The sequence below is a fragment of the Leucopleurus acutus genome, assembly GCF_964270905.1.
Source record: "Leucopleurus acutus genome assembly, chromosome: 3".
Lineage (NCBI taxonomy): Eukaryota > Metazoa > Chordata > Mammalia > Artiodactyla > Delphinidae > Leucopleurus > Leucopleurus acutus.
In genome coordinates, this window is record NC_139145.1 from 167653350 (window position 1) to 167680502 (window position 27153).

The 27153-nt window shown below is 46.3% G+C and overlaps 1 protein-coding gene across 3 annotated transcripts; it reads left to right on the top strand.

The window, feature by feature from the left end:
• The first annotated feature begins 4759 nt into the window (after positions 1-4759).
• CMBL (carboxymethylenebutenolidase homolog) lies at positions 4760-27075 on the top strand. 3 transcript variants are annotated; one of them, XM_082836893.1, is made up of 6 exons: positions 4760-4940; positions 16981-17214; positions 19253-19360; positions 22340-22482; positions 25050-25141; positions 26311-27074. In XM_082836893.1, exons 2-6 carry the CDS (start codon positions 17000-17002, stop codon positions 26488-26490), a joined length of 738 nt encoding a protein of 245 aa, XP_082693019.1. In that variant the 5' UTR covers positions 4760-4940; positions 16981-16999; the 3' UTR covers positions 26491-27074. The 3 variants fall into 3 exon arrangements, with proteins under 3 accessions (XP_082693019.1, XP_082693021.1, XP_082693020.1); XM_082836895.1 differs by lacking the exon at positions 4760-4940 and adding an exon at positions 5024-5042 and having other exon boundaries at positions 26311-27075; XM_082836894.1 differs by lacking the exon at positions 4760-4940 and adding an exon at positions 16731-16871.
• The last annotated feature ends 78 nt before the right edge of the window (positions 27076-27153 follow it).

The window sequence follows — 27153 nt, forward strand, 5'->3', positions numbered from 1 at the left end:
CCACAGGTTTTCTGGCAGGGCCCTGAATTTGGACTTTTGCTTGGAAGCCATTCCTTGATTCTAGCATAATTTGTCATCTGGCCCGGCTGAAAACCTTCCAGTCCCAGCTCCTTTCTGCTTAACGACCCTTCCGTTCATTTCTCTCTCTCCTCTGGCATCTTACTATAAGCAACTAGCAGAAAGCAGGCAGCACTGAAAACGTTTTGGCTCCAAATCTCCTTGACTAGATCACGAGTTCATCGGGTGCATTTTCCTCTGTCCACATGACTGCAGGCAACAGCATCACCAGGATCCCTTCCTCCAGTTTCTGACACTTTCCTGCAAGCTCTGACCTGAATCTTTAATGACCTGGACTCTTTAATTCACAGCTTCTTCAAGGCGCTCCAGGCATTTACCAATGCTCTCAACAAAGCCCACCGCCTGGTGCCAAAGCCACTCCCACATTTTGGGTTTCTGTCACAGTACCCCGCCTGCAAAGGTATCCAAATGTGTTCTATCTGTACTACCAATTTATCCCCAAATTTAGCAGGTTAAAGCAGTAGAAATTATTATCTTGCACAGTTTCTGAGGGTCAGGAATCTGGGACCGGCTTAGCCGGTGGTTCTGACGCAGGGTCTCTCAGGAGGCTCCCATCTAGATGTGGTGGGGTTTGCAGTCATCTGACACTTGACTGGGGCTTGGGGATCTGTGTCCATGAGGCTTTCTTTGCCACATGGGCCTCTCCATGGGGCTACTAGCGACATGGCAGCTGACTTCCCCCAGAGCAAGTGATGAGAGGGAGCGGGAGAGAGAGAAGGCAAGATGCAGCCATGTGTCTTTTGTAACTTAATTCCAGACGAGACAGGCCATCACTACTTCCGTATTCTACTGGACCAACCCTGTACAATGTGGGAGGAGACTGTAGGAGGGTGTGAAATCCCAGAGGCGAAATGTCATGTTGTCTATAACCTATATATTTCAGCAAAAAAAAAAAAAAAAAAAAGAAATGAAGTAAACTGCAAAAATAGTCACAATAATTATATCTAAATCAGGGGAATATGGGACTTTACTGAGCTTTTCTTTCTATTTTTCTGCATATTTGTACAGTTTCATAGTAAAAAGTGAAAAAAAGCTCACTTAGGCTTTCTGTCTGGGGGTGACAAGATGGCTTAATGGCTCAAGAATCATCTAGAAACCAGCTTTCTTTTCTACCCAGACTTCCGACCTACCTTCAGCAGCAATGCCTGCCCTGCACCCAGGACTCAGTGCTTTCCCAGCTGGCTACCTGCAGCTGCATTCAAGGGGTGGGGCTGAGTCAGCAACACCGCCCCAGAAATGGGAACAGATGAACTGCAATACACTCTCCCCCAGGTATTCCTGGGAGATGTTCTCAAACACACCAGCGCTTCTGATTTTGTTCCAAAATTTCTTTAGAGGAGCAGTTCCATGGAATACTTTTCCTGACCTTGCCTTCAAGGTCAGTGTTCATACAGGGCTTTAGCAGAGTCTGCGGTCTTGTTTAACTTTGCCCGGTTTGTTAATTCAGCTTGGGTTCACTCAGTTCCTGGAATTTAGTCCCTTATTTCATAATAATAAATAAAATAACTTTGGAGGGATAACCAGCTGTGACTGCTGAGTCACAGCTCTTTATTAAGGAACTCTGTGAAATCCCAGTGTTCACTTATGCTAAGAGTTTCTATAAGAATAGAGCTTTAAAAAACATTTTTTTTAGAGTTAAATATTAACTTGTGATGAATTTTCCAGAGGAGTTTGGAACTAAAACTGGTGAAGGTGAAAAAAATGCCATTTGGGGTGTTGCAAGCAGTTTGTACGTTTTAAGATAGAAGCAAGAATTTATGTTTAGGGCCCACCCTCCGTTGGTTCTGGGTGGTAACACTTTGGTGACTTCTTTGACTTATTCAGATATTTAAAAATTACCTACACATTATTTTGGAGAAATCCCAAGGCAGTGAAGTAATTCAGTTGCAGATGTTTCAAACTGGCACGTGAAAGGTTCTGTTTAATGCTAAACCAGTGTATCTCTAGCAGGATAACACCTTTGCCTTGGGGAGGACTGGAAGGGTACCCAGCCATGGTGCGATGGCTTGTCGATGTGCCCACTGGGCTAAGCTGATCTATGTTTCCCAGGATTCCCTTTTCTTGTATGTTTCTAGTGTGATGGACCTATAAGATTTATTTTATCCTGAGAGTTGCACCTGCCTTCCTCCAGCCAGGCTTTCCTTGCTGAACCTATAACATAAAATCATGGAAGGTTGACACTGACATGGCCTATACAGATTATCTAGTTCAATTGGGTCCTAAAGTTGGTCCATCGTAAGAGTCATTTGGGGAGTTTTTTTTTTTTTTTTTTTTTTTTTTTTGCGGTACGCACTGCTGTGGCCTCTCCCATTGCAGAGCACAGGCTCCGGACGCGCAGGCTCAGCGGCCATGGCTCACGGGCCCAGCCGCTCTGCGGCATGTGGGATCTTCCTGGACCGGGGCACGAACCTGCGTCCCCTGAATCGGCAGGCGGACTCTCAACCACTGCGCCACCAGGGAAGCCCCTGGGGAGTTTTTTTGAAATACGGTTTCCCCAGTGCCACCCTGTAAGATTCTGGTTCAGTAGGTCTGAGCCCAGGACATCTGAATTTTACAAGTTCCCTAGATGGTTTTGATGGTCAGCCAAGTGGGTTTGCTAGTCACTGTGATTCTCAAAGTATATGGTCCTTGGACCAGGGACACCAGCATCATCACCCACAATCTTGGACCCACAAATTCCTGAGGTTCCCCCTGGACCTCCTGAATCAGAGGCTCTGTTTGCGGTCCAGCACTCTGTGGTTTAATAAACCCTCCAGGGGATTCTGATGCGTGCTAAAGTTTGAGAACCAAATCTAGTCTAATCCCTTATTTCATAGTCAAGGAAAACGAGTCTAAGGAGAAGGGACACGTCTTTGGTTTAATGCAAGGAGATGGACACAGGAGGCATCCTCTCCTTGCACTCAGGTGTTTTGAGCAGAGAACACTCACAGCCTGCCTTGAGAAACCTCAGGTTACTACCCTTGTGAAAGCAAGGTTTTCATCAACTAGAAGATGTTACATGATCCAGTGACCCAGTTTGTAGCACAAAATGCCAAAGGAATCTTTTTTTTTTAGGAGTGCAGGTTAAGGAAAATCAAGAGCTGTAGCACTTAAGCAAGCTTCATGAAGAAGAATTCTGAAAGCTGGAAAGGATTTGCATAAATGGAAAGAGAGAAGGTGGCCCTCTCCCCAGATTGGGGAGACCACAGGGAGGAAGAGGCAGGACAACGGAGATTCCAGCCAGGTTCAGGGGGAAGGTGCACGTTAAGACAAAGAGGAGACTGTGAGAGGGGTCTGGGAGATAGTTTTGGGGAAATAGGTGGGAAAACAGTAGATATAAATTGTTTTTGAATGTTGTAGCAGAGGTGTACTTTATAATATAGCGCTGTCTCGTAATATTGGAATCCACTGCACAACTTTGCCAACTGAGACTGATTTGGAGGCAACTTTTTAAAAAATTACTTTTAAGTACGTGCATAAGTTTAACGCTGAGTTGGCAAATTTTGGCAAGGCATAGAGTTGCGAATATGAAATCCCTCATGTTAATAAGTGTTAATTAATGTCAGGAATGATGCTTGGAGAGCTAAATTTAGCAAATAGAGAAAAATGATGTGTAATCAGTCACATCTGGTCTTTCCATGTAACTGGTACTTCCAAGATGCTGGAAGCTGCTTAGAAACAGTCTAATAGAAACAATTTTGTGTTTCGATGGAAACCTATGCTTGCCTAGAGGTCACCATCCAGGCTATCTGATTCTTGTCTTCCAATGTCTGGTAGCTGTTTCACAATTCTGTAAGTTGTAGGTAGATGACAGACAAGCAAGTTGACCTCGTTCCCCATCCTGTGGAACAAAAGCCAGTTTGCCTCTGTCTGCATTTTCCTTTCACCATTCCTTGACTCCATATGTGTGCACTTTTTAAAAACTTTCTTCTGAACTAGTTTTAACATCTGCCTCGTTTTCTTATTAATTAATGAGTACTGTAAAGTTTTCAACACAGGTCATTTTTATATCTGTGTGAGCATCATGATTTTATCTTTTTCTGAAAACTGCCCTTTAACAATCAGATTACGTCTCACAAACCTTACCCCTCGAGGCTTTTTATATTACTGATTTGCCATCCCTCTGCAGAAAAGATCCCTTAAGAAAAAGTCACCCTCAATCAGAATTCACACCTTTTCCAACTGGAAGCGTCTTAACTAGTAAGGCTCTATCTCACGGGTCATGAGATTTTTGGTGAAATTCTTGTGGCGTCAAGAAGCTGCTGCTACTTTTCCCTCTGTCACTTATTTTCCTAATCAACATTTCTTCCGGTTTTCTTTCTTAACCCTTCTCTGTAGCCAATTGAATTGGTTATCACAATGTTAGGTGACCAGACAAAATATGGAGTGGCGGCGGAGGGAGGGAGGTCAAGTATGAATATGTAGTCATCTACTGTTTAAAATAGCCTAATTTTGATTTACAGTAAAGAAGTCACAGGTCTCAGGAGACAGGCGCACATGTAAATCTCACAGGCGGACTGTCTTCCTCCTCCCGGTCTCCCTCCCCCCCTCGTCGTCTCCCTTCCCCTCTCCTCCCCCCTGCCTCTCTCCCGCCCCTCCCTCCGTCTCCCTCCTCCCCTCCTTCCCTCTTCCTCCCGACCTCCCCTCCCTGCCCCTCCCTCCGGCTCCAGCCTTCCCCGGAGGCCGGGAATCCAGGACAGCCACTGGTCCACCGGGATCCCACCGCCCTCCGTCACCGCGTCCACTTCCGTCCCCGAAGGAGGCGCCTCCCCCTCGGCTTGCCCCTGACCGTCTCCCCTGTGTCCCGCGGGGCTGCGGCGTTGCCCGCTCCGGTCCGGCGTCCTCCGCGCGTAAGGACAGCGTCCTTCAGGCAGTTGGACGAGGTACGTGCGCTTCGCTAGCCCAGGATCGCGCTGCAGGTCCGCTCTGCTCTAACTTGCGCATGCGTTTGCTTGAGGCAAAGGAGGTCTTTGCCATGTGCACAGGTAATGAACCTATTAAAGTCCATTTTCAACACCAGCTTTTATCAAAGCAGTACATTGTCACTGCAGAAAAGCAACCCCGCCATCCTACTTTGGTATATTTTCCTGTATTGTTTAGCCATACATTTTGAATAGACAGTTGAAATCATGCTGTATATAAACTTGTATTCCTTTTTTTCCATTTAACACTATGTCTTGATCCTTTCCTCCGTGCCATTAAATACTCTTTGTAACCGTTTTCCTACAGTTGAACATTTTGGTCGTATAGTTCTTACTACTGATATAAAAGTATGGGGGAAAAATGAGCGTATCTGCGTCCAGCTCATTCTCCACATTTTGCAGCCTTTATTAAGGATGGGTGTTAAGAGAGGAGGGTATTGGGCTTCCCTGGTGGCGCAGTGGTTGAGAGTCCGCCTGCCGATTCAGGGGACGCGGGTTCGTGCCCCGGTCCGGGAAGATCCCACATGCCGCAGAGCGGCTGGGCCCGTGAGCCATGGCCGCTGAACCTGCGCGTCCGGAGCCTGTGCTCCGCAACGGGAGAGGCCACAACAGTGAGAGGCCCGCGTACCGCAAAAAAAAAAAAAAAAAAAAGAGAGGAGGGTCTGGTCTAGGCGTGTAGCGTCCTGTATGCTGGGTCCGTGTTGCCAGGAGAGACTGTACCGTTCCCACTCGGCCATGTGGGTCAGGAGGTGAAGCGGTGGCCTGTCCCAGGCCTTGCTGACGCTGGGCACTGCGATTTAGGGCTACTTGCTGATGGACATGCCACCTGTTGTTTTCAAAGCCCATTTAAAGTAAGGTGGTCAGAAGTGAGCCCTGTGGGTATCTGGGGGAATGCCATCCAGGCCTCACAACAGCCCAAGAAAAGGCCAGAGGCAGCCACATGATTGGCAGTTCACAGGCCAATCTAGCTTCATCCCATCTAGTTTTCTAATTAATGCTGTCAAGACCGTGTACCCTTTGGAAAACACAACCATGATTACTGAAAAATAAAAATAGTTGGAGGAGTTGATGTTCACAGAACCATCTAAGGATAAGGAGGGCCCTGCCTTCCCTGCTGCAAGATGGAAGATCAATTGCCATGCAAGTTACAGTGTTTACCCCGTAAAGGAAACCCCCAGCCTTCCCCTGCAGCCACCTTAGAGGTCCTGTAGTTGTTTTCGATGCCCTTTCAGGTGTTTCCGTTTCTAAATCTCTGAGGCTGCCAGCATTTTATTCCTAGACTTCTTTGCTTGTTGCATTCCCATCAACACCAATCCCCTTCACTTATCAAAATCTGCTTCCCTATTTCTTTTGGAGATCTTCATTGCTTTGGGAAGTGTGACTTCTGAGTTATTTAAATCCTGGGGGGTATGAAAGCAGGAAACCACACTAGCTCAACCATACTTGACCACCCATTTCTCGCCTTCTGCCCTCCAGTGAGAAAAGGGGAATGTTCAATTATACAGTTAAAAGATAAGTTTCAGCAAAAGGCAAAATCATGACTAATACAGATAGAAAAACGAACGTGTGTTAAAGATTCTATTTTATTCATTAAAGAGGGAACCAGGCAGATCTTATAACTGGTTCAGAAAAAGAAGTCAAGAAGCACAAATTTGTTTGGAGTAAAACAATGCCTCCGGATGGTACATTTTAGGAAAGGGGGGAGGACACAGCAGCCCCTTGGAATTTGCAGGTCAAACACGCACCAGTGATCCCCGTAGATTTTGACTTACAATTTTGTGGAGGCATTTGCTGTGTGAAGGAGGACTGGAGGGTGTCAAAGAAAATATCATTCATTCGTGACACTTGTTAAAAAACGGTAAGGCAGACCTTATTCAGGACCATCGTGATAGGGGTTAGGGACCACTCCAGGGGGATCTTGCAGTAGGAGAGAGACATTGGGCTCAACTCTGAATATAAGGAAAAGTGGGAGTTTCTAGCCAAGGGGCAGAGTAGGGGGTCAGTGGATGGAAATAAAGGGATTCCAGCTAAGCTGACCTAACAGGATTCTTGCAGAAGACAAGCCAGGGTGATCGGACATCACCTGGGGGATGATGGAGGATGAGGGAGCGAATCAGATAGGAGGCTGGGGGATTCTGCTAAACCGACGTAGCAGGATTCTTACTAAAACTGGACAAAGCCCAAAAGCCAGGGCCTAGTTGAGAAGAGAGTTCAGAGGATCCTGACTAGAGTTCGGTCAAGGAGAGAATCTTTGTCAAGAGGCCAGAAAAGTCAGTCTGTAGGGGACGGGTCTCGTAGTCATTCACAATTATGTGGGATCTTGCAGGGGTGTTATGGGGGAATCATGTACTTTAGCGCTGCATCCTGGGTGGCACTGACAGAGAATGTGCCCATCAGGGTCTCCCCTGCTGGAGCATGTCCTGGCCATCCCTCGTGTCATAAAGAGAACTCTGACTTCTGGAGGCGTTACTGGTGGAAACCACAGATCTGATCTCAGGGTGGCTGCAGTGTGTTGCCAAGTCCACCTGACATGATACAGAAAAGCGCTTCTTGGTACATTTTATGAGGACCCCACCATACATGTCAGACCCACAGTCCCATCCCCTTACAGGAGGAAACCTTATCCCTCACTGTGACCTTATAATGTCATAGAAGAAACTCTGTGTTTCAATGGAAAAGTACCCATCGACTATAGCCCACCCTTCCGGGCTGTCTAATTCTAGCCCTGTTCATTGTATTTGAGCTGTTTTGCAGCTCTGTGAAAGTTGGGGGTAACTGATAGGTTTGTAAATTCTGTCCTGTCTGGTGGAGAATTAACTGGCTTCCTCCCCTACTGTGGAAAAATTGGTTTTGTCTCCATTTACAATTCATCTCAACATCCCCCTACTCCATATAAATTAGTGCCCTTTTCTTTTTTCCTTAGGACCAGAGGTAACATCTGCCTTATTTCCTCCTATCATATGAGTAAAGTACAATCCTTAATGTGAATTCATTTTGGTAACTGTATAGGAGTCGAGTTTTACTTTTTTTCTGAAAATTGTGTTTTAACAAATGTGTCATTTGGGAGGGAAAAGAGCCCAAATCTTGAAATATATATACAGAAGGTTTACGTATAGTACAATCAGTAGAGTGTCAAGGGTATGTTTCCCAAGGCTCTTGCCCACAGAGAGACTGTCTACCCTGCCCACTGTGGCCTTGGCCCGGGACACACTGGCTGGGCTTGGCTGCTGTGCCCCGTGAAGTGTCTGGCAGGAGTCCAGCCTTCATGTGCGGCACATCCAGGCCTTCCCAGCCAGCACCCCTTTCTGTGGGAGAAAGGCCTTTCAGGATCAGTTCAGAGAGTGGCTGTCTTAGCTGTAAACATTCCTTTTGGAAAGTGGATAGCAATCGAAGGTAAGTAAAAAGATTCAGGTTCAAGGCTGCTTATTTTCTGTGGTCTCGCATCCTCATAGGACAGCCAGGTAAGAAATCAGCCTGAGGAATAAGTTCTCAACAAGTAATGTGCAGTGGGACATAAAGTTTACTGCTATTGATACTGGATTGTTCTGACTTCTCTTATAATAGTTCCATAATTTAGTTTATGGAAACAAAACTATGAAAAATACCGTCAAAGTTTTCTTTGGTCAAATGACTAGCTCTTAATTTCTCTTTCCTTAAAATTTAGTCATTTCTAGTTGTGAGCATTTAGAACATTCTGGAAAGTACAGGATATAATGTAATAGCCACCTATAGTCACATGACACAGATTTATTTAAAAAAAAGATATTAACATTTTGTCCTGGGCTTCCCTGGTGGCGCAGTGGTTAAGAATCTGCCTGCCAATGCAGGGGACACGGGTTCGAGCCCTGGTCCGGGAAGATCCCACATGCCGCGGAGCAACTACGCCCGTGCGCTACAACTACTGAGCCTGTGCTCTAGAGTCTGTGAGCCACAACTGCTGAGCCTGTGAGCCACAACTACCGAGCCTGCGTGCCACAACTACTGAAACCCGTGCGCCTAGAGCCCGTGCTCTGCAACAAGAGAAGCCACCGCAATGAGAAGCCTGTGCACTGCAACGAAGAGCAGCCCCTGCTCGCCGCAGCTAGAGAAAACTGGCACACAGCAACAAAGACCCAACACAGCCAAAAATAAATAAAATTAATTAATTTAAAAATATGTATTATTCAGGGGTTTTAGTATTAACTTAGCATCAAAAAACCATTGTCTCTCTCTCTTTTTTTTTTAACATATTTATTGGAGTATAATTGCTTTACATTGTTGTGTTAGTTTCTGCTGTATAACAAAGTGAATCAGCTATACATATACTTATATCCCCATACCTCCTCCCTCTTGTGTCTCCCTCCCACCCTCCCTATCCCACCCCTCTAGATGGTCACAAAGCACCGAGCTGATCTCCCTGTGCTATGCGGCTGCTTCCCACTAGCTATCTATTTTACGTTTGGTAGCGTATATATGTCCATGCAACTCTCTCACTTTGTCCCAGCTTACCCTTCCCCCTCCCTGTGTCCTCAAGTCCATTCTCTATGTCTGTGTCTTTATTCCTGTCCTGCTCCTAGGTTCTTCAGAACCACTTTTTTTTTTTTTTTTAGATTCCATATATATGTGTTAGCATACGGTATTTGTTTTTCTCTTTCCGACTTACTTCACTCTGTATGACAGACTCTAGGTCCATCCACCTCACTACAAATAACTCAATCTCATTTCTTTCATTGTCTCTCTATATAGCATTATGTTTTTGAGATTTACTGTACTGATAAATATATATGGAATTTGCTCATTGAACTGCTATGTAATGTTCTTTTTAGGAGTGTATTAGCTGTAACACATTACCGCAAACTGGGTGACTTAAGACAGCAGAAATTTATTCTCTCACTGTCTGGAGGCCAGAAATCTGAAATGCAGATGTTGGCAGGGCCGTGCTCTTCCTGAAACCTGTAGAGGAGAGTTTTTCCTTGTCTGTCTCCCGGCTTCTGGTGGTTGCTGGCAATTCGTGGTGTTCCTTGGTTTGTAGAATCATCCCCTCCAGACTCTGCCTGTGTCTTCCAAGGCTGTCTCTCCATGTGTGTCTGTGTCTGTATCCAGATTTCTCTCTCTTCTTCTAAGGACACCAGCCATTAATTAGATTAGCACCTACCTTCACCAGGATGGCCTTGTCTTAACCTGATTCCTCTGCAAAGTCCCTATTTCCAAATAAGGTCACATTCACAGGTTCTGTGGGTTAGGACTTGAACAGTATCTTTTTTGGGGGACACAGTTCAACCCACGACAATGAATAAATGGCAACGTATCTCATTCTCCTGATGGTCGTTATATTGCTTGCAATTGTTGCCACATTTTGGTGGCAAGAACAGCCTTGCATACCCACTGCATGTGTCTGTGTGTACACACACACACACACACACACACACACACACACGAGTGTGAAATTCTCTAGGGAATACACCAGTGGGGGGATTTCTGGGTTGCAGGGTGTGTTCCTCATTGCCTTTGCTGAACTGCTTCCCAGAGTGTGTATCAGTTTACACTCCCTTCCGTTTCCCTACTTGGGCACCATCTCTTGGTGTTAATAGACTTATTGCCAATCTGCAAGAGGTAAAATGGTGTCTTGTTGTTGTTCTTGTTATAATTTCCTTAAATACCAGTGAGGTTGAGTATCTCTTCACATGTTTACGGGCCATTCAGGTGTATCCTTTTGTAAATTGCCTCATATCTTTGGAGCTTTTCTATTGGGGCTGTCTTTGTTTTGTTAATTTCTAAGAATTCTTCATATATTTTATCTGGATACTACGGCCTCTGCTTTGAAAATAATTTCTTCTTTTAGTCTGTATCTTGTTTTCTCACTTTTTTACGGAGACTTTTATCTTACAGTGTTTCAAATTTAATACAAGTTTGAAAGCTTTTTGTTGTGGGAAATCTCAAGCACATATGAAAGTCGAGAGGGGCTTCCCTGGTGGCACAGTTGTTGAGAATCCACCTGCCAACACAGGGGACACAGGTTCCATCCCTGATCCGGGAAGATCCCACATGCCGTGGAGCAGCTAAGCCCGTGAGCCACAACTACTGAGCCTGCGTGCTGCAACTACTGAAGCCTGTGTGCCTAGAGCCCATGCTCCATAGCAAGAGAAGTCACCACAGTAAGAAGCCATGCACCTCAACGAAGAGTAGCCCCTGCTCGCCGCAACTGGAGAAAGCCTGCGTGCAGCAATGAAGACCCAACGCAGCCAAAAATAAATAAATAAAATAAATAAATTTAAAAAGAAAAAGAAAGTTGAGAGACTAGTACAATGGACGCTCCTGAACCACCCAATTCCAGTACTGTCAGTACTTAGACACTCTCCCACAATCTCCACAGCCTACTGGGAAAGTCCCAGTACACACATCAGCACGTAGCTATAAAAGATAAGGACTCGTTAAAAAAAACCCATCACTGTTATAACATTATTCCTCCTTCCCTTCCCCCCCCCATTAAAATGATTCTCAATATCATCAAATATCCAGTCAGTTCAGTTTTCCCACATTTTCTTATAAGTGTTTTTTACAGTTAGCTACTGCTATGGACTGAATTGTGTCCCCCAAATTTACATGTTGAAGATGGTATTGGGAGGCGGGGCCTTTGGGAGGCAATTAGGTTTAGATGAGGTCATGCGTGCGGGGCCCCCATAATGGGATTCGCACCTTTGAAGGAGGCTGACAGGATCTCTGTATGTGGTAGGCAGTGACTCACAGGGCTTTGTTTTCTCACCTGGGTTGCTTGGTGTCCATCCCACCTCCTGAGGAGTCACAGAGCCTTCCTTCCCCTGTCATGACCTGGCAGAGCCCCGTCTGTTCTGCCGGCCTCTCCCTGCCTGCGCCCTGCAGCTGGACCTGGCTGGGGGACACGGCCTCGCTGACCCTGCCTATGTTCCGGGCCCTCATTTTCCACTTCTATTCTCCCCTCCAATCTCCTCCTTCTACCCTGATCTGTTGACTCTGCTTCTTAGTTCTCTGAGCAAACAGAGGCAGGTGGGAGCATCCACAACCTCCCTCCTGGCATTACCCACCCACCTGTGTCTGTGTCCTCACCCTCTGCCTTCTCTCCCAGGGCTGTGGGAGGACCTGCCCAGTGCCTCCTCTGCTGTGCTGGCCTCACCCCTCTCTCCAGAGACCACTGGTTCCCTCTCCGTGGTACATTCTCATCCACAAGCCAATATGCTGACATTTCTTCCATGAAGAAAAAGAAAAAAAAAGACTTGTTTCCACATCTTCCCTCCATCTTTTGCTCACTCTCTTTTTTAGGACTGGTGACAGTCTAGAGAGAGCTTTCTGTATTTCCTGTCTCCCTGTCTCTCTTCTGTCTCAGCCCCCGGCAGTCCCGCCCTCCCCGCTACTGCAAACCTGTTCTGGATGCCCTCAGCCTGACTTCCACCGTGCAGAGCCTGGTGGGCAATGCTGTCTGCACCCTCGGGTCTTCCTGCAGAATGTTGCATGGTCTACACCCTCCCTTTCTTTCTTTCTTTTTCATAAAAATTAATTATTTTTGGTGCATACACGTTTTTTCATTTTTAAGTATAGTGGATTTATAATGTTGTGTTAGTGTCAGGTGTACAGCAAAGTGATTCCGTTATGCTTACACTCTCCCGTTCTTTTTTTTTTCTTTTTTTTGCTCTACGCGGGCCTCTCAGTGTTGTGGCCTCTCCCGTTGTGGAGCACAGGCTCCGGACGCGCAGGCTCAGTGGCCATGGCTCACAGGCCCTGCCGCTCCGCAGCATGTGGGATCTTCCCGGACTGGGTCACGAACCCGTGTCCCCTGCATCGGCAGGCGGACTCTCAACCACTGTGCCACCAGGGAAGCCCCACTCTCCTGTTCTTGAAGCCCTTCCTTGGCTTGGCTCCTGGACACCACACCTGGGGTTTCCTCCTCTCTCACTGGCCCGTCCTTCTCAGACACAGTCACTAGTCCCTTTTTACCTCCCCAAAGGAAGTCTTAAGTACTGAAGGACCCCAGGGCTCCATCTTCTGCATTCTTCTTTATTGTTATTCCCTGAATGATGTGATTCACTCTCAAGGTTGTAAATACTGTGTTCAGCTGATTCTCATTATTCACAGAAGGTATGTTCGGTAAAGTTGCTGCGAACGCTGAACTAGCTGCTAGTGGACCACAGGGAAATGCAGTCGGTTCCTACGAGCCTCTGGTCACGTTTCCATCAACTCATCACTATTTAACCTTGTTCTGTTTGTGTTTCTGTATGAAGAAACACAGTATATATTTACTACATATTGTGGATTCATTAACATTGACTCATGGCCAACAGCAGTGTGACTCACACCTGAACAAAGCTCGTCTAACACGTATTTAAGGCACATCACAGCCTTCTTGCACTTTGATCACTAGACGGCACTTTAGCGCTGCCCATGAAATCAACAAAAAGCACAAAGTTACCACACGTGTGGCACTAAATAGACCATGAGAAGGACACGTGTTTACAGCGTGAGAGCTGAAACAGGAAGACAGAGCACAGCCTTGCTCGACCTTGACTGGGAACGTGCCTCTCAGTGACTCAGATTTTTTGTGGCTCTACACAGATTTGTGGGTGATGCAAAAAGCCCGGCAAGAATTGATTTTGGAGTTACGAATAAATTTAGCAAGGAGGCAAATTCATGAATACAGAATCTGCAGATAATGAGGTTCCACTGCGTATGCCGATCACTCTGAAATGCATATCCTCAGCTTGGACCCCTGCCCTGAACTTGGGCGTTGTTATCCAGCTGGCCGCTGGACAGGAATGTGAATGTCTCATAGACATTTCAAACTGCTTATGCCACAGCCTGAAGTCCTGGTCTCCTCAAACCTGCTCTTTCGGCACTCTCCCCTTTCATTTAGACATTCCATCCTTTTCCAGTTGCTCAAGCAAAAGACCTAGTCACCACTGACTCCTTTCTGTTAAATATCCTACGCATGCCATCTGTCAGCAGAACCAATTGGCTGCACCTGAGAAATCTATCCAGACCCTGACCTTTCTCGCTCTTTTCACCATTACCGTTCTCGTGGCAAGAATTTGGCTTTTTCGGGGTGAGATGGAAGCTGCTGGAGGATTCTGGGCAAAGCAGTGTTTCCCACCACGCTCTCTCCCTGATATTTCTGTTCCAACTACACTGTTCCTTGTTGTTCCTCAAAAACCGGAAGAAAATGAACACTTGTGATCCCCTAGATTCAACAGTTGTTTGCAATTTGCCATAATTGCTTTATGTTTCTGTATGTATGTCTGTGCATGTGTGTTTTATAATGATTTGAGGGTAAATTGCAGATGCTGATACTTTATCCCCTACTTGAGCACACATATTTAAAAAATAAGAATGTTCTCCTACATAACTTCTATTACCACACCGTAGAAAATTAATATTAATTCGTAATATCCACTATCATCCATATTCGCTTCCTCACTTGTTCCCCGAGTGTCTCTTATAGCGGTTCTTAACTTGGAACCAGGATGTAGTCAAGATTCACATGGTGCATTTGATTTCATTTCTCTTTAATCTCTTTTAATCTCGAGCTGTCTCATCACCTTTTTTTTTCTTTTATATTTTTGAAGTTAGGAATTTTTTCCTCTCATTCTGCATATTTGTCAGTGTTTTCTGTTTCTAAATTTATTAGCGTAAAGTTGTTCATACTAATATTTTGGTGATTTTTTTAAAGGGAAAAATCTGTACTTACGTCACCTTTTTCATTCCACATATTGTTATGCTGTTGTTGTTGTTGTTACGTGTTCTTTATCATTCTTTCCTTTTTATTGATCGGGTTTGCTGGGGATATACCTATTTTATAACTTCTAAAATCAGATTTTAATCACTTTCTGTTTCTCCATTGTTTATGTTCATCTCATTATTTTCTCCTTTTGGGTTTATTCTAATTTTTCCCCTCACTTCTTGAATTGAATGCTTAACTTATCTCCATTCTTCCCTTTTGTCTAATACATGCAATTGAAGAGGATCAAAGGATACCCTCCTCAAAGATGGTACTTCGGCGTATTGATTATTTTGAGCTGAAGGCAATTAGGAAACAGCAGATGCAAAAAGAGTTTTTCTCCCTCCCCCTTTCTGCCTAAAATTAGGGCATAAATTCCCTCTCCCCCATGAGGGGAGCAACTCTCATCACCAGATTCCCCATATATTTCCCAGTCATGCCTCCACAATTTCTCACCCTTTGTTAAAATGCTGTATAAACCATGTGTCTAACTGCTTCTTGGGTTTTCGCTTCTTTTCTGCAAAACCACTGTGTGCTAAAAATTAAAAATATTAAATACGTGTATGCTTTTTCTCCTGTTCATCTGACTTTTGTCGGTTAAATTCGCAGGCCCTCGGTTGCTGAACCTATGAGGGTAGGGGAAAGCGTTTTTCTCTCTGGCTGATACCCTAGATCAGTATTTCTGATCTAGGATATCAGTATTTCTCTAAGTACCAGTGTATTGCTTCAACTTCTCGCTACAGAGTGTTTTCATTGTAATTCGGTTCTAAACCTTTTGGACGTTTATTATCATTTCTTCATTGTGCTAATATAACACGTTTTATATAAAATTTTTGTTGACTTGTGGGTTAATATGTGGGCAGTTTGGTAACTGTTCACATCTGCTTGAAAAGACTGTATATTCTCTAATTGCTAATGAAGAGATCTTTATCTTTGGGTTCAGGCTTCCTAGTTTTTCCTTTCCAAGGAAACCTCTTTGAATTAAAAACAAAAATTTAATTAGAGAATCTGTCTCAAACAGTGAATTTAATATATTTACATTTGTTTGGATTTATTTCAGCCCACATTATTTTTTGCTTTATGGTTGATAGGTTTACTGTTCTTTTTCTTCTCCTTTCCTGCTGTTTGTTTGGTCAAGTGTGTTTGGGTCTCTTCCTCATTTCTACCCCCATTCCCACCATCAGTCTTCCTGACGAGTGTTTATTTGGAGCACTTCCTCCTGTGAAGCTATTTGTAGTGAGCACCTCTTCAGTGGGAAGCGTTTTTCGGCCTGGATTGTGCAAGTCTTGCATTTGTTTCTGCCAGGTGCCCAGGGATTTCCCTGCCCGGGGTCCACTGTTCTGTCAATTTCTCAGCCTAGGTATTCCTACTTCAAAAGGATGGTGCACATTTGGGGGATTGGTTTTTGTGTTGTTGTTGCTGAAGACTTTACATTCATTTATTTTCCAGTTTTATTTTATTATTTTATTTTTTATGGTTGCTTTTTTCCTTTCCTGGGCTTCCTTACCATATTCCTAGTCTTGGTTGGCAGAGTTTTTCTTTTTTCTTTTGTTGTTTGTTTTGAATTTTGTCTGCTAAATATGAACCTTTGAGGGCTCAGACCTTGTGTGGGAAAGTCTCAGTTACAAATCCCTGTCTCAAGGGGTCCCAAGGCCTCACTGGACACAGAGTCCTAAGCACTGGTTAGGTGAGGGCCTGTCTCTGGGTCTGGCCCTGTCCCCAGCACCCTGGCTCCTTCACATCTGCTCCTGCCACCCTGACCCTGACCTCCAGTTTCCTCTCTCACCCGGGGAGGGGGTTATTAGCTTCCTTTTCCCTCTGAGCTCCACCATTTTAACTTTTATTTGTTAGTTGCATTCACTCTGGTATTTCTGTTTGTAATGGGAATGGATTCTTTTTTTTTTGCGGTACGCGGGCCTCTCACTGTTGTGGCCTCTCCCGTTGCGGGGCACAGGCTCCAGACGCGCAGGCTCAGCGGCCATGGCTCACGGGCCCAGCCGCTCCGCGGCATGTGGGATCTTCCCGGACCGGGGCACGAACACGTGTCCCCTGCATCGGCAGGCGGACTCTCAACCACTGCGCCACCAGGTAAGCCTGGGAATGGATTCTTCTTAGCTTAATCTTATCACCCAGAACCAGAAGTTATCATTGATTTCTTGCATGAATACACTGTAAGTATAGTTAAAATTAATTTTTTCCTGTACTCTTGATTTTAGTTTTCTCATTGTTTATAATCTTGGGATGTGCCCCACTCAGTGTAATGCATGTGTCTCTCTGTAGCCTGACTTAAACATCTCCAATGGCTAACGAAGCTCACCCTTGTCCATGTGACATTGGCCATAGAATAGAGTACGGAGGGTTGGGGCGTGAAGTTCAAGTTGAGCACATCAAGGCTTATCTCACCGCATCCCCCGTGGACGCTGGCAAAGCTGTGATTGTCATTCAAGATATATTCGGCTGGCAATTGCCCAATACCAGGTATATGGCCGACATGATTGCAGGAAATGGATACACGTACGTATAAAATTCTTCTTCTTTTTTTTTTTTGCTTAAATTTATATAAATTTCTGTATTTTGTTCCCTTCAAAGGAAATGAAACCAAAAAACCCTGAGTATATTCTGATGTACATGATGTATTTTCTTATCTCACTGGGGTGCAGGTAAATGGAGACTGTCACATACGACAGCCAGTGTCCAGTGGAAGCCAACTGCTCCCAACCCAATGTCTGGGCTTCAGGTCCTCCTAGGATGGCTAGCCCTGTAGACTCGTTGGACGCTGGGAGAGTCATTTCCCGATGTGAGGCCCTGCGCAGACACCGGTACAGGACACCTAGGGCAGAGCTCGCCAGCTCTGAAATGGATCCATTACTTGGCCCTTGAAGCATCTCCGCCTGGGGTCAGCTTTCACGCACAGGGCACACGTAGTTATCCTGGTCTGAACACGAACTGTCATGGCCAGATGTGAGTTAGACTGGCTTCCAGAACTGGCAGAGTGAGACCTCAGCTCCCAAAGGCTGTCTCTGTCACATTGTGTGACCACGGCCACCTTTGGTGACTGCTGTCACCTGCTTGCCCCACACCGCTGTGTTGTTGGTAGCAGCTTCAGTAAAGCACGGAGGAGAGAGAGGAGGGGCCATCCCTGCCAGCCCAGCTTCACTCAGCGAGCCCCGAGTGTGGTGCACCCCAATTCCCTTTGTTTTCTTATTTCTTAAAAAGAGGAGCTGAAAACCAAAGCGTGCACCCATCTCGTTTTCCTCCAAAGAGAAACCCATTGAAAGGAAGCACCCCCACTGCCGTGTGATGCAATTTCCTGTTGACTGGAAAGAGGACGTGCACTTGATTTTTCCCTTTTTCATGCCCTCACGTTTCTTCTTGTGGATGAGGCAACTTAACTTTCCAAGGGCAATACCAGTAATGAAAACAATAGCCAGCCCTGCTTGCTTTCTGGCTCCGCCGGGGCGCCAGGGCGTTCCCTGGGTAATTGCCGGTCATCCTTCCAACAACCCGGACAAGGCGGGGCTGTCACTGTTCCCATTTTGATGGTTAGGAAACCGGGGCATGAAGGCGGAGGTCTCAGTTGCCCCAGGTCACCCGCTGCATCGAGGAGATTGGATGGGACGGTGGCTTCCGTTGTCTTGGGTGGGTCCATTAGCTGGAGACGGTACATAAAAATGAGTAAAGATGCCTGTGACTTACAAAGCCTGTCACCCTTATCTAAGTATTTTGCCTTCAGAATAATCCTCTGAGGGTGCACGGCTCTGTTAGATCAAGAAAAAGAGGCTAAAAGTGATTAAGTGACTTGTTAAGGTTTCAGGGCAGAACGGGGCAGTACAGGGACCTGAACTTAGATTCTTCTGACCCAGATTTCAGTGCTCCTCCCACCCCTGCAGGAGAGGTTGTGTTCCTCCATCCATGGCCGTGACCTTTACTTCCGGAACCGGCTCTCTGGCGGGGGCCGCGTTGCCCCACCCCGGGGTTGGTGCGTAAGGAAGGTTGACATGGACCCCGCAAGCTGGCGTGTCTGCTCCGCGGCCCCTTTTAGAGCCTGCATGAGACCAAACCTTCGGGGCAGGACATTGTGCCCTGTTGGCATCCTGGGCGGAGGTTGGGAAATTGCTTGGTCATGGTGACTGGGCCGCTCACCAGGTGTGCCCTCTGGCCTGAGGCTAATGCGAAAGACCAGCTGAGAGGTGCGACTCCTCAGGGGCAGGAGGGGAGCCTGTGTCCACCCTCCCAGGCCCTCGCCGCCTGGGAACCCTTGTCCTGGGTGTCACAGCTAGCGGGGAGTGTGCACGACCGAGGCCTCGGCATTTCAGACGGGCTGGGCTCTCAGCCCGCTGCCAGAGGCCCTGCACCTTCGGTTGTGAAATCTGAGATGCTCTGGCCTGGAGCCAGTTGGCCTCTTTCTGCGATCACAGCTGGCCCTTGTGATCACTACCTTTCTTCTCCTGTGGTCCAGAACCGCCAACGTGACAAGTTCTTAATGAACAGAAGCAAATATGGAGTCCCAACAGGTCTGAAACTAAGAAGGATGAATGTCCCTATTTTACAGAACCATTGTTCCAGACTTCTTTGTAGGACAGGAGCCGTGGCACCCCTCAGGGGACTGGTCCACCTTCCCGGAGTGGTTGAAGACAAGAGATGCCAGAAGGATCGATAAGTAAGTCCCAAGTACGTTACCAGCCAGCGTGGCTGTGTTGGTGGCGCCCCAGGGCCCCGGGGGGAAAGGCAGGAGGCAGAGGAGGGTCTGGCTTCCTCGGTCACCCACCCACCTGCCCGCCCTCCCGCCGTGTACGACCTCAGAGGCCACGGCTCGCAGAGTCCTTCCTGAGGCGTAAAGGAAACCGATTTCGTTTAGCACAGTCTTTGCAGCGGAGGGTTGGTTAGAAACCAACAAGTACCCTGCTGGCCAGCAAGTTCACTTGCTTTCCTCTCTGGGAAACGCTTCCTGGAACCGATGCTGAGAGAGCTTCCTTGAAGTACCTGGGGGTCCCATTTTCCTTGACAGTTGGGCTATAGGGGTCCATAGATCAACACTTCCTCCTTCCCCTCTGGTTGCAGAACCAGTTGAAACAACAGGCAGAGAAGAGAGATCAGAGAACACGTCAGCCCCACTTCCACTCCGCTGATTGGAAACTGAGGCCCCAAGTGCCATCCCCTCCCCCCAAAACCGCCACCCTCCGACCCCCTGCCTCGGGGAAACTGGGTCTTTAGACCAGACCTACCAGACCAGGACTGCGGTCTTGCCAGGGTCCAGGGAACTGTGGGAAGAAAAGGGGGGTGGATCCCCCAGGATTGCAGCCTTTTATTAAATTGGCTCCACTCAGTCCAGAAGCAAGGACCAGAGGGCTCAGCTGCCACTCAGATCCCCTCTTCTTGGTCTGGAGGAATAAGGATGGAGTGGGCAAAGAGGCAGGGATGTTCTCTAGTGCCAAGCTCCTCCTGAACAGGAAGACCTGAGCCCAGGGCAAAGGGGTCCCCCAGCCCTAGCCCCCGACTCACCGTGACCAGGCATCCTCCTGAACGCTGTCCTCTCCCATATCACACCACAGCACAGCCCAGCTTCTCTCTCTGCCCTGCTTCCTCCCTTGCCTTCCCCAGGGTGGACTCTGAGATCACTGGGGACCCAACTTCCCACACCTTTATCCATTTCCAGGCCTCCCTCCCAGGGACTCAGACTGCAAGCCCAGGAAAAACAAAATGAAGCAAGAAGTTACGAGTAATATACAAGTAGAAACACAAGAGACCTCGAGAGCCTGTGATGTGAATATGAAATTCAGCTTTGCGTGGAGGGGAATAGTTAGGACATTTTGAGGAAAAGCCTTGTGGGGCCGCCTTCTATCTGTGAGCGCAAATCAGGGTGATCCTTTCTGGAGGGCATTAGAGCACCCAGAGGTACCTCTCCACAGGGGATAAGGAGAGCCACACATTTTAAATCAAAATGAGACATAAAATGGAGACACTAACTTGGAAATTAGACTAAAGTCCTTGTGTCTAGTCAAATATCTTTTGTTTGAAAGAAAACCCATCTTGAATGGTTACTGCTTAAGGAGTCATCGAATTTATTGGCTTATAGTACTGAAAAGAGGTAATTTCTGGCTTCAAGCAGAGGTTGGTCTATAGCTCAGAAGGTATCCCCAGGATTCGACCTCCCAATATCCCTCAGCACCCTTGTCTGATGCCGGCCCCATTGTCAGGCAGCATTTGCCTCTGGGTGGCAAGATGGCTGCAGCAGCCCCAGCCTCCCATGGGCTCCTTTCCCAGCAAACCAGCAAAATTCTCGTTTTGTCCTGATGGTTATGACTGGGTCACAAGTCCATCCTTGAACCAGTCGTTGTGGCTGGAGATTGCTATGCTGCGATTGGCCAGGCCAGAGCCACATACTCCCCTCCTGGAACTGACCCTCCCAAAGTATATGGACCGAGCATGGGGAAGGGAGTTTCATCCAAAGCTAAGTTCTGATGTTCCCAGGAAAGTGGGGAATATACTCGGCAACAAAAGGAAGATAGGTTCACTTGAGTCAGTGAAAGAACGTTTATAGAAATGCCCTCTTCCTTCTTGTCCCCTCCAGTTAAGGCAGTTATTCTTAAGATCAAAGCATTCGAGAAAAAATGAAAAACAAAATGACAAAAACTATTCCTTATTCCATTTTATTTTGCAGAATTACTTAATTACAGCTCTTCTAACATTATGAAAATAACTACTTGCACACAGAATGGTATGATACATATGTTTAAATGTGTTCAAAGATATCTTACGATTAAAAGAAAAGGAACGTGCAATAGAATTGCTTTCTCCTTTTTTTTTTTTTTTTCTTAATTGCAAACAGACAGCGTTTCTTCCTTATCAGATCCAGCAGAACTTTCCGGGCCGGCCTTGCAGCACTACCTCTATTTTGGCATCGTGCTTCTAGTTGCAGAAGCTGTATGAGTTCCAGACAACCAATTTGCAAACGAACCATTTGCAAGGCCAGAGCCACTGTTCCCCGTCCCCTCGGGCTTGCCTCTTCCTCGTGGCTTTCCAAATACTACCCTGCTCTTTGGGCATGGGAGGAAACAGGCGATGCAGAGTTAGGGTGTCGGGCAGGGAGATGGAATGTGCTGAGTCAGACAGAGCTGGGGAGCTGCCTCCTGATTGAGGCTGCGCCCTGTTGAGAGAGAGGAGATGAAGGAGCTCCCTGGGGCCGGATCTTGGGATCAAGCCCTAGAGCCACGCTGTGGCCTTGGGCCTTGATCTCTCCTGAGGCTGTGGAAGGCTGTTGCTCAAGATGGTCTGATTTGTGCCACCCTGTCAGGTGGTTGGAAGAGGCTGGGCTTGGCAGGGAGACTTGCTGGGGAGAGATGTCACTTGTTACTCGTCACCAAGGCAGGAGGTGGTGAGGACGGAGCTCTGAAAGTAGGGATCTCAGAACCTCAAGGAACAGCTGCTGAGAAAGCCCTGTTACCACTAGTGCTTGCTGCCCAGTGTACTTTCAAGGGGCCACAAAATACCTCGTTTGTTTTTTTTGGCTGTGCCAGAAGCTTGCTGGATCTCAGCTCCCCCACCAGGGATTGAACCCGGGCTCCGGCAGTGAAAGTGTGGAGTCCTAACCGCTGGACCACCAGGGAATTCCCCTTGAATAACTTTTCTTTCATTCTAGAGAAGTTGACGCGGTCTTGAAGTATCTGAAACAACGTTGTCATGCCAAGAAAATTGGCGTCGTGGGATTCTGCTGGGGTGGAGTTGCTGTCCATCACATGATGATGAAATACCCAGAATTCAGGGCAGGGGTGTCCATCTACGGTAAACCTGCCTTGTGCATTTTTACACAATGAAAACTGGAGGAGGGGTTGAGTGACAAATGCCACGAGCCTCTTCCCAAACTGAGGGCCCTGGTGTAACACAAACCCCAGTGGAGCAGAGATGGCCTATCTTAAGGAACTGGTTTTAAAAATCTGAAGGTAGAGGCGGAAGTATGTAATATCTAACCAGAGGGAACCTGGGTCCTGACAGTGTGCCTTTGGGGAAATCCCCTAATCCGAGGTCTCAATTTCTTAACCTAGGATGAAGGGGATAACTTTCTTTCTGTGATAATGGTTAATATCAAGCAATATTTTTATAAGCAATAGCTGTGAAAAGATTTTTCCAAGATGTGACTAATTCTCAACTACTCACGCATGCATGCAGTCCTGCACACACACACACACACACATACACACACACACAATATATACACATGCATATATGTGTATATATATGAAAACAGGGAAAGGGAAAACCGACTCTCAAATGTAAATAGCAACATAAACATTTCATGCAAACAAACCAAATGTATCACACCAATGACATAAGAACATTATATCTGTGTATAGAAATGGTTACTAAGTGAGGATATGGAAACATCCGACCTTGGCTTTCTTTCATGATAGTATATCCAACGGTTATACTAATGATTCTTATTTGGCTTAATGGTTCCTCACTGCGGTATTTTCACTTACTTTTAGCATTAAAAAAAAGCCCTTTACCTGTTTACTTACTCAAAGGCAGCAGCAAGCTGCCGGTTGCCGCTGTGCACAATGGGGCTGGCAGCCCTCGCGGCGCCTTTGTGTGAATTAGCACAAGGCGCTCCGGAGTGGACTGCTCGCCGGCGCCCCCTCGTGGCCGCCTCTGCGCAGTGCGCGACTGCGGAGCCGGGCGGGACTTGGAGCCCAGGGGCCTCAAAGCGCTGTGCAGCCACCTAACGTGGCCTTCACAGAATAGGGCGGAAAGCGTGGCCCTCTTGCCTGTGGCTCCCTGCATTCTAGAGAGGAGTTACAGCTAAGGGGAGGCTCTCCGGCTTACTTGGCTTTGCTGTACTGACAACAGGAAATGGAAAACAATTTTTTTTCCTCCGTACTGACTGGGATTCTCCATGACCACCCTTGAGTCAGGCTCCGCTGTGAGTCCTCTTTCTGAGTAGGTCCCGACCTTGGGCTCTCTCCTTGGCCCACTGGGTCAGTTTAGCGAGAACTCCCCATCCTTGATATGTGATCAAATTCCTCCTGTTCCCCCCCTCCCCATGCCTTGTCACCTGGCCTGCCTTCAGCAAAGGCTTTGTCAAATACTGTCTGGCCAGAATCCCCGTAGCCCGATGATTCCTTAGTCATTTTCCGTCCACCGGCCCCCATCCTGCTTCGTGGTGGAAAATCCCACTTGTCCTCGCATTTGGGGTTGAGTCTGGTGTCCCTCCCTCACTGCAAACCCTTGTTGCCGTGGTCTCCTCGAATAAGATCTTCCTTACCGTCTTTGACAAGTGCCAGAATAATCTTTTCTTTTTTTAAATAAATTTATTTATTTTATTTATTTAGTTTTGGCTGCGTTGCGTCTTCGTTGCTGAGCGCGGGCTTTCTCTAGTTGCAGCGAGCGGGGGCTACTCTTCCTTGCGGTGCGCGGGCTTCTCTTTGCGGTGGCTTCTCTTGCTGTGCAGCACGGGCTCTAGGCCCACTGGCTTCAGTAGTTGTCGTGCGTGGGCTCAGTAGTTGTGGCTTGTGGGCTCTAGAGCACAGGCTCAGTAGCTGTGGCGCACGGGCTTAGCTGCTCCGCAGCATGTGGGATCTTCCCGGACCAGGGAGCGAACCCGTGTCCCCTGCATTGGCAGGTGGACTCCCAACCACTGCGCCACCAGGGAAGCCCAGAATAATCTTTTCTTTAGAACTCCTCTCAGCTCAGAATGACAGTGGAGTTTGAAACTTTTACTTATTTTCCTATAGGAGTGGGCACACTCAAAGTTGTCTGAATCCCCAAAGTCCAACATGCTTTTGACTAAATGATTTCTAAAATTCTGAAGGCACTTTAGAAGGATGAAAACTAATTATTATGAATAACCTGCTGGGACCCGCTGCCGTGCCCAGGGACTTCACACACGTGGTCTCCTCTGAGCACAAATACCCCATCAAACCCTGACGTCAGAACCTTGGGGCTTGAGTAAACTGTGAGAAACTTCCAGAACAGCGGTGGTCAGATGGTCCAGATTAGAAAGTTATCACCTCCTGGTAAATGAAGACACGTCCCAAGAGGGAGCATTTTTCAGGCTGCTGCGTATCTTTACCTGCCAAGCAGCCGGCCAGGTCTACAGCCGTCATTTAATGGCCTGATTCCTGGTGAGTGAGGTAGAGAGAAGGGAGCTCAGACTCAGTGAGGTAGAGAGAAGGGAGCTCAGACTCAGTAACCTCTTTGAGCCCAGTTTTATAGAACAGGCCACTTTTGTGGAATTGCTAAAAAGAAGAGACACAAAACCCCCAAAGCATATGTTTTCCTTTGAAAAATCTACCTTTCTGTGGCACATGTACGGGAGTCATACCCTGTGTCCCTGTCCCGCCCCCACTCTCCAGGCATCATCAAAGACTCCGAAGACGTGTACAAATTAAAGAACCCCACGTTGTTCATTTTTGCTGAAAACGATGCTGTGATTCCTCTAGAGCAGGTAAGTTGGCATCTTAACTCTTCTCGTCTCTGTGTTTAATAGCAGGACTTGACATTTTGGGGAAAACATCCCGAAGGATTCATTTGTTGCTCCAAATACGTTTCAACATTAAAGTTTTAAAGGTGTGTTTCATCGGGGACTTTGAGGGGGTCTGTAACCCCTTAAGTGCTCCTGCCATGGCTGGATGGCTGGTTACTTCCCTGCCCATGCTCCCTCCGCGTGGAACCCATGAGTTATCATAAGATCTCTGTCCTTAAAGACACAGCTCTGTTTGATTTTTAATTAAAAAAATTTTTTTATTGAAGTATAGTTGATTTACCATGTCATGTTAGTTTCAGGTGTACGCCACAGTGATTCGGTTATACATAAAAAATATATATATATACATATATATGTATATATTTTTTCAGATTCTTTTCCCTTATAGGTTATTACAAAATATGGAGTATAGTTCCCTGTGCTATACAGTAGGTCCTTGCTGGTTATCTATTTTATATATAGTAGTGAAGACACAGCTATGTTAAATCCAGTATGTTGATAAGGAAAAGGCAGATGGAAACTGTGGTTCAAAAGCAGTTGTTTAGAAATTACTGTTGTTATTCATAACTGATACATTTTATTGACATGTTTTAAACAACTTATACCTGAATCTATGAATTACATATTGAATACATTGAATATGGTATATGCAAATAGACTGAAGTATATATTGAATAATATATAAATATATTAATACAATTTCAAATAATTGATGTATCTTTAAAAAAAGTATTTTTTTTTAAAAGTATTTTATTTTTATTTATTTGGTTGCACCGGGTCTTAGTTGTGGCACGTGGGCTCCTTAATTGCAGCACGCATGTGAGATCTAGTTCCCTGACCAGGGATCGAACCCAGGCCCCCTGCATTGGGAGTGCGGAGTCTTAACCACTGCACCACCAGGGAAGTCCCCTGATGTATCATTTTTTCTATCGCTCTGAATTCTCTCCTTTGCCAGAGGTGCGGACTGTGCCGATTTTAAAATTAAAAGTGAAAAATTCATGACAGCTATGGAACTTAATTTAAAGCACACATGTTAAAGCTCTTTGATAAGCATTCAGGGACGATTTGGAGAATGGAAAATATTGCTAGAGGGTTAAAGTCCTATCATCATGAAATCTGTTGCCAACCAGGTCTCTCTGCTGACTCAGAAGTTGAAAGAAAACTGCAAAGTGGAATATCAAATTAAAACGTTTTCTGGGCAAACGCACGGGTTCGTGCATCGCAAGAGAGAAGATTGTTCGCCTGAAGACAAGCCCTATATCGATGAGGCGAGAAGGAGCTTGCTCGAGTGGCTGAACAAGTACGTGTAGCCAAGGCCAAGGGCAAACTTTCTCAAAATAGCTCGCATCCAGAAATTTGCTTTGAAATGCTTAGATCATTTGATTTCATTTTCACTTTACAGAAGATGAATCAAGGAATCCTGAAATTCATCTGAAAAACAAATTCAGTAGGAAAAGTTAATGTATGAAATACTTTAACCTTTAACATGTGCATAAAGAAAAATTTTAACAACAGGTCAGGACCTGAAGAGTTTGGATGGTAGAGTAATGTGCTAACTATCAGTAAAAACCTAGAGCTATCCAGGGACCAGCTCACAGATCAGGCATGGCCTTCTGGCCTTGAATTGAGCACATCCTCTAAAACGAATAATATGGCAAAACCGTGAAGAGCCTGAAATGTAAACTCAGGTAAAGCCCACCTTAATTGGACTTTTATCTCTGTCTTAATACAGATGAATTTGTCATGTTCATATATTGCACTACGAGAAATTTTGAGATTAAAATAAGGTTTTAATGACTGACCTAATCATATCAAGCTAAAGACTTAATTTTTGAATCTGTGGCTTTTTCTAAAAGCTAATAAAAAACGATGGATGAGAGTTGCCATGCAGCTCCCTGCGAGGCAGTTGTGTTTCAGACAGTGACGTTTTCGGGTCCCTGGGGCTGGGGTGGCATCACAAATCTCTCCTGTGT

Bases quoted from the DNA above. Each gene is read 5' to 3' on its own strand.
- CMBL (XM_082836893.1), top strand. From the start codon at position 17,000: ATGGCTAACGAAGCTCACCCTTGTCCATGTGACATTGGCCATAGAATA. The intron at 22,483-25,049 runs GTAAACCTGCCT...CCCACTCTCCAG, and splicing joins GGCAGGGGTGTCCATCTACG to GCATCATCAAAGACTCCGAA. The intron at 25,142-26,310 runs GTAAGTTGGCAT...GTTGCCAACCAG, and splicing joins CTGTGATTCCTCTAGAGCAG to GTCTCTCTGCTGACTCAGAA.